The sequence below is a fragment of the Scyliorhinus torazame genome, chromosome 11, assembly GCF_047496885.1.
Source record: "Scyliorhinus torazame isolate Kashiwa2021f chromosome 11, sScyTor2.1, whole genome shotgun sequence".
In the NCBI taxonomy this organism is placed as follows: domain Eukaryota; kingdom Metazoa; phylum Chordata; class Chondrichthyes; order Carcharhiniformes; family Scyliorhinidae; genus Scyliorhinus; species Scyliorhinus torazame.
This window is the reverse complement of record NC_092717.1, coordinates 19,481,124-19,493,964: the sequence shown is the minus strand read 5'-3', so window position 1 is coordinate 19,493,964 and position 12,841 is coordinate 19,481,124. Positions and strand designations below refer to the sequence as shown.

General features: G+C 44.3%; 1 protein-coding gene across 1 annotated transcript in view; it reads right to left on the bottom strand.

Moving 5' to 3' along the window:
* The window catches only part of txndc5 (thioredoxin domain containing 5), a 33,254-nt gene that overhangs the window by 9,122 nt on the left and 11,291 nt on the right, over positions 1-12,841 (bottom strand). Inside the window, exons 4-7 of the mRNA XM_072467004.1 lie at positions 7,709-7,805; positions 3,165-3,277; positions 1,517-1,603; positions 679-834 (exon numbers count right to left, since the gene is read on the bottom strand). Of these exons, the coding sequence (XP_072323105.1) occupies positions 679-834; positions 1,517-1,603; positions 3,165-3,277; positions 7,709-7,805 (453 nt within the window). The remainder of the gene's footprint in view (positions 1-678; positions 835-1,516; positions 1,604-3,164; positions 3,278-7,708; positions 7,806-12,841) is intronic.

Sequence of the window (12,841 nt, the reverse complement as noted above, 5' to 3'; positions counted from 1 at the left end):
AAGCACTTGCTGATAGCTAATCTGGACTGGCCCACCCACCCTTGTTTCAACTCCTACAATTTCTCAACTGCAGCTTATTTACTGTTTTTGCAAGATAAGACTAAAATTAGAAGCGCGAGCAGACATGAAAACCTGTTGCATATTTAGCTTGGGCAGTATCAGAGAAAAGCTAAATTCACCGAGTTTAAGGTTTTCCCCTTTCTGAAGGAACTGCTGCGTGTTGCTCAGCACAACATGAACAATTTCAGCTGAGGTTATTTTCCATCATGCCCCCAGTATAAAAATATATTGATTTCAACCATCTATTTATAAGCACCATTAATCACCCTAAACCTGCAAAATTATCTCCTGTGATAATCTGACCAAAACAAATCAACCCTACGAAAGACACATCTTACATTTGTTCAATGACCTCAGTTACCAATGCTTAGAAAGATTGGAAGATGGTATTTTAATAATAATTATAATAATCATCTTTATTAGTGTCACAAGTAGGCTTTACATTAACACTGCAATGAAGTTACTGTGAAAATTCCCTACACTTTAATCTGATCAAACATTGTTAAATGAATCAGAACAGCTGAACTGAAATTTCCCAAGTGCAGAGCAAGAAGCGGTCAAAACTACATTGTTAATGCAACTCCGCTGTCCGAAACCACCCTAAATATCTTAAAGTACCGGTTCCGGCTCCTTTTCCTCCTCCTCTGGTTGGTCCTCTTCCTCAATATGTTCATCGCTTTCCTGATCTTCTTCAATTGCCTCAGCTGCATTCAGCTGGGAATCCACATATTCTTTTAGAGAGTCCAGGTCTCTCTTTCCCTTGTACTGATCAACCTAAGGGAGAGGCAACGTCAAATTCACTTGGGCATTTGGAGAGAGATTTTACCACTCTTCACGATTCGACACTCTACCCTTCGCACCACCCAAAGAGATTGTTGCGATCACAGCCAAAAAGCAACACACAACGTGCACATTTCCCCCATAGAATGCCTTTCCCTTGCCTCTTCCATCACTACACACTTGGATATGTGTGCACACAATTTGATGCCGTGCCCGGTGGGCATCGTGGGGACTGGGGTCCGCCATCAATCCCTTTACTCACATTTTGTTTTGATGTTTTAATTTACCTTTGAGAGATTCTGTTTACTTCGATGCAGTTTTCATTTAATGGAGCTGCATTTTTAATTCACCCCAACAGTTCAATGTTGATTTAGTTTATTTGGTTAACATAAAGAAGCACATTTTAATATGGATGGGTGCTCCAAAGCGTTTGGAGATGCTATCTCGCAGGTGGACATCTGCCCACGCCACTGTGGACAGGGTTTGACCTGGTTGGACAAGCTTTAGATATCACTTCTGCACATATTGAGCACCAAGGACAAACCCGTGACTGTCCCAAAGCTCAGTGGAAGCCCCGGATTTGCAGGGAAGTCAGCACATGATTGCATCAGGCCAGGAGTGAGGGGGGGGGGGGAGAATTACATCGAACACTGCTTAAAGTAAAAACGATACTTGCCTTCTCCCCATCCTTAAACCAAAGGAGAGTCGGGTACCCGCGCACTTGGTTCTCTGAGCACAACTGCTGGTGGGCAGTGCAATCAACCTAGAATCAGATTGGAAGGAAAACGCTGCAGTTAAGAAATGAACAAGTTGTTGGGAAGTTTTGACATCTGAAGTGAACACACGCATATTAGCCAGCAAAATGCCCAGTTTTAACAATAAATTTTGACTTGCAAGGTATACCTGGGAGAAAATGTGACTGAAAGGTGTGCACAGCTCCCCCTTTTAACAGGGCAACAGCCTTGATCGAGTGGAAATTAAATCAATTGGCTGAATTTTCCCACTCGTCCCGCCAGGCAATGGTGACCAACCCTGCGCGCCCCCCCCCCCCCCCCCCCCCCAGTGCGAGTCATGCAAAACGCTACAGATATTGGCAGGACCGGAAGATCCCGCCTCGCCGCAGAACACAGGGGGGGGGGGGAGCTAAAGCTTTTCACAGTAACTTCATTTGAAGCCTACTTGTGACAATAAGCAATTTTCATTTCATTTCAAAGTCCTTAAACCACAAATCGAAATCATACCTAGCCAGCCACGCTGCTCAAAGTTACAGCCTGTTGATGTGCCATGGATTGTACAAGAAGCCCCAGTCACCTTTCCATCCAAAGCCTTTCCTGAGAGAGCATTCGTCTTTCATCGCTCTAGTTTATACGGCAAGAGGCTGCAATGACTCACAAAAGCGGCCCTGGTGTAGTGGGACCACTGTCGGAGGTCAAATGCCCCTTGGTCTACTGTGGCTTCACAGGGCAGTGGGAAACTATTTAGCTGCGGGGGGGGGGGGGGGGGGGGGGGCTGGGGCGGTGGGTCTCCAGAATAATTATGGACATGGTGCGATTTATGCGCTTCACGATCAGGTTTGTCGCATGATGTTAATGCTGCTCCAATCTATTGGGTAAGGTTTGGTGGATTGGCCATGCTAAATTGGCCCTCAGTGTCCAAAGCTCAAGGTGGGGTTCCGCAGATAGGGCAGGGGAGTGGGACTCGGTAGGGTGCTCTTTTGCATGGGTCAGCACAGACTCGATGGCTGAATGGCCTCCTCTGCACTGTACGGGTTCTTCAATGCTTTGAATCCCAACAATTGAACCACAGGTGTTTCTGCTGTGGTGGCTACAAAGCTCTAACAGAATTGGGCTTCGGGAATAGACACTGTGTTGGGCACAATTAGCATCCAATGATCTAGGGTTGCAGGAAGCACGGTCTAAAGATTCCACACTTCAGCGTCGGGATCATCAGACACCCCCAGTGATCTTGTAACTCAGGGGATTATGACAGATTCCCAGGTAAAGTTTGCAGCCAAGAGTGAATACAGAGAACCATCTCTGAGATTTCTCTGCCACACCCCACTCACTTCTACTTTCCAATAATTATGTTCAATTGCAATCGAATATAAAAGGAAACGGGTCTGTACAATTTGCACTAATAACAAATAATGTTGTGGGCTATCAGGCTCTTTCCATGTCCGAATTCCTCTCTGCTGAACAAATCCTTATCAATAATCAAGCATCCCTATTAAATCCTGTGATCTGACGTACACGCAGCTATACACACACAATTTGTTAAGCGTACTCTTCAAAACTCTCAGAGAGAGTTGCTTCTGAAGCGCCCACCTTGCCAATTTTCACATCTGAATGCTCAAGATCGATGCCCAGTTGTTCCCAGGTTGGAGCCAGAGCCTTGCAGTGCCCACACCATGGAGCAATGAACTTAATGAAGTGAAAACCTGGAAAATATATGTTTTGTTAAAAACGTCGCATGTTACACAAGTTGTCTCAAAATAAAAGAATGCACATGAAAGTCTAATATAATTTCTGAGAATTCACCTAGAAAGGAGTGCGGGGAAAATTGTTCTTCAAAAAGCACAGGCTCTTACCACAGAGGCAAACTGACAGGGGGTTCAAAAGAATAATTTGGGTTGCTGGCACTGTTGGCAACACCAGCTTCCAGTGGAAAGCGGGTCGGTCCCCTTGAACTGCCTCCCACTGTGCTGTCAGGTAGAACATAGAACATTACAGCTCAGTACAGGCCCTTCGGCCCAAGATGTTGCGCGACCTGTGAAACCACTCTAAAGCCCATCTACACTATTCCCTTATCGTCCAATGTCTATCCAATGACCATTTGAATACCCTTAGTGTTGGCGAGTCCACTACTGTTGCAGGCAGGGCATTCCACGCCCTTTACTACTCTCTGAGTAAAGAACCTACCTCTGACATCTGTCCTATATCTATCTCCCCTCAATTTAAAGCTATGTCCCCTCGTGCCAGACATCACCATCCGAGGAAAAAGGCTCTTATGTCACCCCTATCCAATCCTCTGATCATCTTGAATGCCTCAATTAAAATTTATTAAAGGATGCAGGGTAAGGGATGTCGACTATATTAAACTGATAGAAACAGGTTAGTGACCGCTATGAAATTTGTAGGAAGTACAGAAAGACACCAGCATGACCGATACTAACCTACCTTTGGCCAGGGATTTTAATGACATTGTGGCCATTGACCTTAAGATCTGGGATAAAGCAAATATTATATTTATTTTGCATTTTGTAGATTTAGCACCAGGTTTAGTCAATCAACGATTGTACGAAGTAAAGAAAGGAGAGTAATTCTGGATCAAATCATGGAAAAATGGATAGGGACAGGGAATGGGTCCACCGGCAAAATTCCTTACGGACAATGGGGGAGAATTTGCTAATGATGAGTTTAGGATATGTGTGAAAACGTGAATATCAGAGTTATGAATACGGCTGCAGAAAGCCCATTTAGTAATGGTGTCTGTGGAAGAGATCATGCTGTCATCGGTGACATGCTTCGGAATATTTCGCAGATCGACCAAATGCAAGCTAAATTCAGCTTTAGCATGGAGGTTGGGGGCTATAGTCCTTATCAATTAGTGTTTGGTAGAAATCCTAAAATTCCGTCCATTTTGATGACCAGCCTCCAGCTTGGGAGGGGACTACAATTAGCTCTGGTTTTGCTGAACATTTAAATGTATTACATAGCAGTAGAAAAGCTTTTTTGGAAGCAGAAGTCTCTGAAAGAATTCGCAGAGCTTTAAGACATAACGTACGGCCATCAGATGCCGTTTTTCAGCAAGGAGACATGGTATACTATAAGAGAGACAATTCTAATGAATGGAAAGGCCCAGGGAAGATCATAGGCATAGATGGCAAAACAATTATTTTGCAACATGGTAATCAAACTGTTAGGGTACATTCATCAAGGATAATGGGTACAGATTACAAATTTTCAAATTTAGACAGAGTAGACAGACATGACAAGGAACCAGAGTCATCTGGTATGCATGTGTTACAGAACTATGAGGACCAGTTAACTGATATAGACAGGGTTTCTGTAGAGGAACACAACACTTCTGATGAATTAGAACAGGTCATTTTTCCGAAAGGGCAACTGCCAAAAGTTGGTACAAAAGTGACATACTTGCTTGAAGAGTCTAGTCAATGAAGAATGCAACTGTTATTAGTAGAGCAGGGAAGGCACTGGAAAGTATAAACATTGGTTGAATGTACAGCATTCAGGGGAAGGAGTCAAGACAATGGATTGGAAAACGAAGTTTAAAAATGGAGGGCACAGAAACGCAGTGCCAGTTCAGACAGTTACATCGGATAGTGAACAGGTCCGCAGGAAAAGGGTCGAGAACTATTGAAAGGACATCCCACAGCAGAAGGGAAAGATCAAGCAGTATCAGTACAGAACGAGATACCCAGGCGGGAGGGGGACGTAGTTTATCAAGATCTCGGAAAATGAGTAAGACTACGAATACCAATAGGAGTAGAAGCCCACATGCACATGAGATTTTGGTGGCTTCAAATAAATGAGATGAAAAAGTTATTAAAGATGCCTAAACAGCAAGATTGCATAGTTGGAGAAAATTTGGGGTATACAAGGAAGTACCGGATAAGGACAAAGAGCTATATCCCACAGATGGATTTGCATGGAAAAGGTTCTTCCGGATGGAACTTATAAGGCAAAGGCCAGGCTTGTGCAAGGGGATTTGAAGAAACCTTAGAAGATCAGGATTTAAGGGTAGATTCACCTACAGCAGGAAAGGTTATTTTAAAGATCTTCTTGGCTCTATTAGCCACAAAGGCATGCGAATGCAAATCTATAGATATAAAAGCTGCCTTTTTGCAGGGGCATCAGCTCCAGAGAGACATTTTTCTCCGTCCTCCTAAAGGAGCAGCTAACACAGAAGGGGTACTCTGGAAGTTGAACAAATGTGTATATGGATTAAATGATGCATCTAGAGTCTGGTATTTTTCGGTTAGGTCAGTTTTGTTAAAGTTAGGCTGTTGCGAGTTGAAAGCAGATCCTGCAATGTTTTACTGGCACGATAAAGGAAATCTGTCTGGCATCTTTATGATGCATGTCGATGATTTTTTGTGGGGTGGGACTAGTGATTTTGAAGCTATTGTAATCTCTGGTTTGAGAAAAGATTCAGGGTTGGAAGTCAGGCTTCCGGTGCATTTAAATATATTGGACTGGAAATTGGACAGACTAAGTTAGGGGCAACTTTACGTCAGCAATCTTATTTGGAAAGCATCAGCCCAATAGCAATTAGTCGTGGCCAAGTTTCACAAAAGACGCAATGGTTCAAAGATAGAAAAAGAGCAACTGCGAAGTTTAATTGGGCAACTGAACGGTTTAGGTAGACAGACTAGACCGGACGCGAGTTTTGATGTCTTAGAGTGGAGTACAAAAATGAATGATCCCAAAGTGGAAGACATAATAAGAGCAAATAAAGCGTTGGCCAAACTAAAAATGCAGGAGTGTGTTTTGACGTTCACGGTTTTAGGTGACCTTAGGCACTTGAAACTCATAGTTTATAGTGATGCGTCCTACGCAAATTTATGTGATGGGGTTTCAAGTGCAGGAGGTTTTATAATTTTGCTTTTGGGAAACAATGGTATATGTTGCCCGCTTGTGTGGGAAACAAAGAAAATAAGGAGAGTGGTAAAAGCACTTTGGCTGCTGAGACGTTAAGCCTTGTAGAGGCGGTGGATATGGCCTTTTATATAAGTCAGATATTGACAGAAATTTTGGGATTAGGGGATTTGGGTAATATACCTATTGACTGTCACATTGACAATAAATCCCTGTGGGAAAATGTGCACTCTACAAAAAGTGTCAATGAAAAGTGGTTACGGATAGACATCGCAAGTATGAAGCAGATGTTGGACAGAGGAGAAATAACAAAAATTAAATGGGTCGACAGTAGCTATCAACTGTCAGACTGTTTTACGAAAAGAGGGGGGAGTTCACAGAAACTTTTGGATATTGCTAATGAAGGGCGCTTGTTTCTGTGACTATTTTTTATTTTCTTTCTCATCCAAACAGAACAAAACTGTAAAAAAAAGGGGGGGAAATCATGTGTGTTTTGAGTTTCTTGAAATTTTGTTTTCACCTAATTATTATTTTTTCTCCAAGGAAGGGGAGACTGTTAGATAATGGGTTAAGAGACATTGCAATTAGTTGTCTCATTTATGTTAAGTATCCATTAATTGGCACTGATATGTAAACGGGCTTCAGGTGGCCTCTGTCAGGTGATGTGGAGTTAGAGTTTTGTGCAAAGTCTGTTGGAATGAAATAAATGTGTGTTGGTGAAAAAAGGAACAGAAATTTAGACTCTTCATATCACAGCAACTAAAACGTCTAACACCAGTGTGGCATTTTGCCTATGCTGAGGATGGAGCACGGGAGTGCCCTGTCCGCATGAGATGGCTTGACAACCCCCCCCCCAACAGGTGAGTTTGGTGTTGGGTGGTTTCGGGGGTCATGGTGGGGGGGTTCAAGAGATGAAAACGGTGCCCCAATCTCATCCTGCACTGGTGAGCTGAGCAAAAAATGCGACTGAGTGCATTTGGCACTTGTTCCCGGGAAGGACACCACTAAACCCGCCCAAAATGGGACTTTTTATTTTTAAATCGCGCCCAATGTTAACTCTCATTCTTTCTCCATAGATGGTGCAGGACTTGCTGAGCATTTCCAGCACCTGCGATATTTTGCTTTTAGATGAGATCAGAGTTATTCTACAAACTGCTAACAGAGATTAAAAGTCCATGATGTCGCTCCAGTTCATCCTGACCTAAAAACACCAAAGAAACAAAGAATTCATAACCTGGTGTAAAACATACCTTGTGTCGTATGAAGTTTGAAGTTATTGGCTGATAGTTCAAACAAACCCTGCTTGGCTTCTGGGACAGTGGGTGGTTCCAGTTCAGTTTCTTCTTGCTACCAAGGGTAAATAACATTGTTTTAAAATCAGCATTCATTTCTTAGTTATTGGGAGACAAAATTGCAAAGTACATATTCAGCAATACGGATTTTGCCTTAAAGGAGATGTATCTCTGGATAACACACTATCTCCCTTCATCTACTTAACGCTGCATTTGATGATAATACTCCCCTCCCAGCAAGAGAGACAGGTGAGGAGTCCACGCCACTCGTTCTCCCACCTCAAACTTAATTAGTCCAGCTACGTGAGGAAGTCTTGTGTATCTCCCTTGCCAGGTCCTGATGTGAAGCTCACCCAGCGGTCTGATAGGGAACGGGCAAATATACAAACTTAACCAACAAAAGGGAAGCAACTTTGACTGTCAACAGCAGCAACTCATCATCAAGACGAAAGCTCAATGCTGCACCAGATACTTCCTTTGAGATCAAGCCTGATCATTTACAAAACAGACTCCCGGCAGAAACACCAGATATGAATGAATACCGACCACACTGACACACGTATAAGGAGACAACTTCAATCTCCAAAGTGTGACAGCATTGGGAAGAAAGACAATAAGGGAAACCTTGGATCCAGGAACATAATCTCAGTGAAAAAGACTTGCGCTTACATTTTGAGCATCGGTAGGTTCATTTAGGAGATGGACAACATAATCCTGGGTGGGTACAGGTTTGGTGAACACAATTTAAATCAGTTCGCTTTAATGTGCAATATGTCACCTGGCTCAGACCGAATTCTTTGTCTCATTTTGTCTTAGCTCTACGGTAAATGTCTCATACTATTGCTACGTACCTCAAAATGTTCTCGCCGCGTGTAACGCAAGCTTTAAAGGGTAAAAATCCATCACGTAATGTTAGTCACTTCTCACAGTTCATGTGGAACATATAGGTTTTCCGCACTCATCACTGTGCCATGTTAACATCCCAGTGAAAACACAACAGCCTTGAGATTCCACAGTGGTCCCTCTTCAGGACTTACTTGCCTATGCTTCGAATATTTATGTAGTGGTTACAATTCCAATGGTAATTCATTCAGCAGCAAACCCTCGGGCAGTTACTCTCTCCTAAACATAGAACCCTAGAATACAAGAGCAGGGATGTACTTCTGAGGCTGTGTAAGACTCTGGCCAGACTCTATTTGGAGTATCGTGCGCAGTTTGGGCCCGTTTCTCAGGAAGGATGTGCTGGGCTTGGAGAGGGTCCAGAGGAGGTTCACAAGAATGATCCCCGGAATGAAGGACTTGTCATATGAGAAGCGGTTGAGGACTCTGGGTCGTACTCGATGGAGTTTAGAAGGACGAAGGGAGATCTTATTGAAACTTACAGAATACTGAGAAGCCTAGAGAGAGTGAACGTGGAGAGGATGTTTCCACTCGTAGGAGATACTAGAATATGAGGGCACAGCCTCAGACTAAGGGGATGATCCTTAAAATTGAAATGAGAAGGAATTTCTTCAGCCAGAGGGAGGTGAATCTGTAGAACTCATTGCCGCAGAAGGCTGTGGAGGCCAAATCACTGAGTGTCTTTAAGAGACAGATAGATAGGTTCTTGATTAATAAGGGGATCAGGGGTTATGGAGAGAAGGCAGGAGAATGGGGATGAGAAACATATCAGCCATGATGTTAATTCAGCTCCTATGTCTTATGGATTTATGGTTTAACCCAGAAACCCACATTGATCAGGAAATACTTCAGTGCAACCTTCAAAGTAGCAGCAGCCCAAGGCGGCCATTATTCCACTTCTCTCTAGCTTATGAACGGGTTGGGGCAACTATTGGAATGGCCAGCTGCAGGAGTTTCAATGCAACATCAAGGTTAGAATTTCAGGTGATGAATTAAATGCTTCGAGCATTAACCTCAGCTCCACAATAGAACTCCCACATCAGAGATAGATGATTGCAGGTTCAAGTTCAACTCCAGAAACTTGAACACAGCCACCTAAGCTGACGCTGCGCAGTATTGAGGGAGCACTGCACTGTCAGAGATTAACGAGACGTTAAAGCGCCTTTCAGGTGGTGTAAATGATCCCAAGACACTGATCAAAGACGAGCAAGGGATTCCTCCTCCGCCTCCCAGCTAGAATACATCCCTCAAGCAGCATTACAGAATGAGGTTATCTGCTCCCTAACTCACTGCTGTTTGTTGGACTTTGCTGGGCACAAATGGATGCCGCATTTCCGACTTTACAAAGGTGACTATTCTCCAAAAGTACTTCATTCTATTCTTCTGATACGAGGAATGGTGTTAATGTAGGGATTCCCAAACTGGGGTCCGCAGACCCCCGGGGTCTGTGAAAGTTCTCCGGGAGGGGGATCTGCAAAGCATGTGACCGGCGGGCGCTGGTTCGAACGTGTTTAAAAATAATTAAAGAAATCAAACAGGCCAATCAGAGCACAGTCTCCTGGAGCTCTGGATGCTGATAGGCTGACTATTATTAACAGATTACTTCCAGGGGTTAATGTCAAGGGGCCACGGAAGAGTGGTTTGCCCCGGGGTTAATGTGAGGAGGGCTGTGTGGCTGCCGAATGTTCCTGTGACTGTGTATCTCTTCCTGATTGCAAAATGTGCATAGATACGGCTAGTAAAGGATGCTTACATTTGATTTCTCTGTTCGCACCTATTTCTTTAAAAAATATATATATTTAGAGTACCCAATTCTTTTCTTTTTCCAATTAAGGGGCAATTTAGTGTGGCCAATCCACCTACCCTGCTTTGGGTTTGTGGAGGTGAGACCCACGCAGACACGGGGAGAATGTGCAAACTACACAGGGACAGTGACCCGGGGCCGGGATCGAACCCGGTTCCTTAGCGCCATGAGGCAGCAGTGCTAACCGCTGCGCCGCCATTATTCACACCTATTTCACGGCAAAAAAAAGGGGAGTCGACATTATGACAATGCTTGGGGTTCCCCCGACGCTCTTGGGAGGTCACCAAGGTTTCCAGGGCTCGAAAGTGTGGGGAATTCTGAGCTAATGTAGAGCACTTCAGGACAGGCCAAAGGATAACACTTGCAATTCCCAATGTCACATACGTCACCCCAGCTGGCCTGTTTGAGCCATTGAACTCTGGTGCAGAATGTGTTTTTTTTTGTCTGTTCTTGAACAGGTTGGGCCGGGGGCTGACGCGGGGGGTGGGTGACATTTCGAACAGAGAGTAACAATAAGGCACCTCTTCCACAATCACCTCCTACAACAGCAGGCAGCACCGGCAGAAATACTCTGAATAGCAAGTACAATGGCAGGCAGAGTCCTCCCCCATTACAACACATTCCATTTTCAGACTGTGAGCAGCTCACTTCAAATAAATGTGTGATTAAGGTAAGTAACTTGGCCAGTTTTGTCCTCCTCTTGTTTTGAAGATGCTGTCTTGTGCTGGGATACAGCTCCTTACAGATACCAAGACTTCAATTATGAGAATAGGTCGTACAAACCTGGCTTCTATTCTTTGGAGTATAGAAGGTGGAGTGGGTACCTGACTGATTAAGGGGTTCATTAAGTAATCCAGAGCAGGACATAGGGCAGGATTTTCTGGCCCTTCCCGCTGGTGGGACGTTCCTGTCCCGCCAAAGGTGACCTCCCACCCACAATGGCAGGACAGGTGAATCTCACAAAATGGCGTCGACGTTGACAGGGCCATCCACCTCTGCTGCGGGAAAACACGCCACGGTGAGGGGGTTGGGGCAGAAAATCTCACCCATAACCTCACAGTTAACTTCAGTTGCAGTGTCATTGGAAGCCTACTTGTAACAATAAAGATTATTAAATTATTAAAGATTATTAAATTAAATTAAGAGTCAGGCCATTTAGGAGTGAAGCCAGGGAATACTTTGTCACATCAGAGGCAGTGGAAATCTGGAACTCGCTGCCTCAAAATGTTGGATGGAACGACAGTTAAACATTTCAAGACGAGTCCGATAAAAGTTCTATTGGTTAAAGGTTTCACGGGACGGCACAGTGGTTAGCACTGCTGCCTCACAGCGCCAGGGACCCGGGTTCGATTCCGGCCTCGGGTGACTGTGTGGAGTTTGCACTTTCTCCCCGTGTCTGCGTCGGGTTTCCTCCGGGTGCTCCAGATTCTTCCCACAGTCCTAAGATGCGCAGGCTAGGCAGATTGGCCATGCTAAATTGTCCCTTAGTGTCCAAAGATGTGCAGGTTACATGGGGTTACAGGGTTAGAGTGGGGGAGTGGGCCTAGGTTGGGTTTCTCTTTCAGAGGGTCGGCACAGACTCGATGGGCACTGTAGGAATTCTCTGGTTCTTTCGACATGGGGAGAAATCAAACAAATGGGAGTAGACCTGCCATGACCTCTCCTGTTCCTACATTACAAAGTGTATCTCACCTAAGTAGCCAGTCATCACAGGAGATTATACAGGAGATGTCAGTGGGTTATTCAACACGGGCGTCATCACTGTCAGACAAACCCCTGCCCTCATTAGAGGTTCAGATCTATCCCATCCTGCTAGAGTTCCTTGAAGCTATTTGAACAAGGTAAAGCTGGACACAACAAGGTCAGACAATGCAAAGTGAAGACCCTGACAAAAACCCTCACTTGCTTTTGCTGGAACTCGGACTATCACAATGTTCACGGAGTGCTGACGCTGCAGGGCAATACATTTGCATACTTCTCCCGCAGCCATGCAAATGACTTCGCGGCACAATAGCCCCTTCCTATCTACCGTTCTTTAAATATAAAAGCTTCACCTTCTGAAAATAAGGAACCGATATCTGGAGGCTTGACCAGCTTTGGTGCCAAAATGGTGCAATATTACTGTGCTGTCAGGGTCCCTAAGCCAACAAGTGACCTTCCGATGTCAAGTTTGAAAAAAACACACACATTGACACACAACATGAGGAACTCCTGTTGAATTCACAATATGTCACTAATAAAGATTATTATAATTATTATTCTCTTCCGTTCCCAAGTGCAAACTCAAGGATTATCCTTTTCCCAATCTTTTTCAAGAGTGAGCAGCTTACCAAAACTGGCACTGGAATGGAGTTAATGAATTTTGGATGGTGTGGGAATAGAAGTAA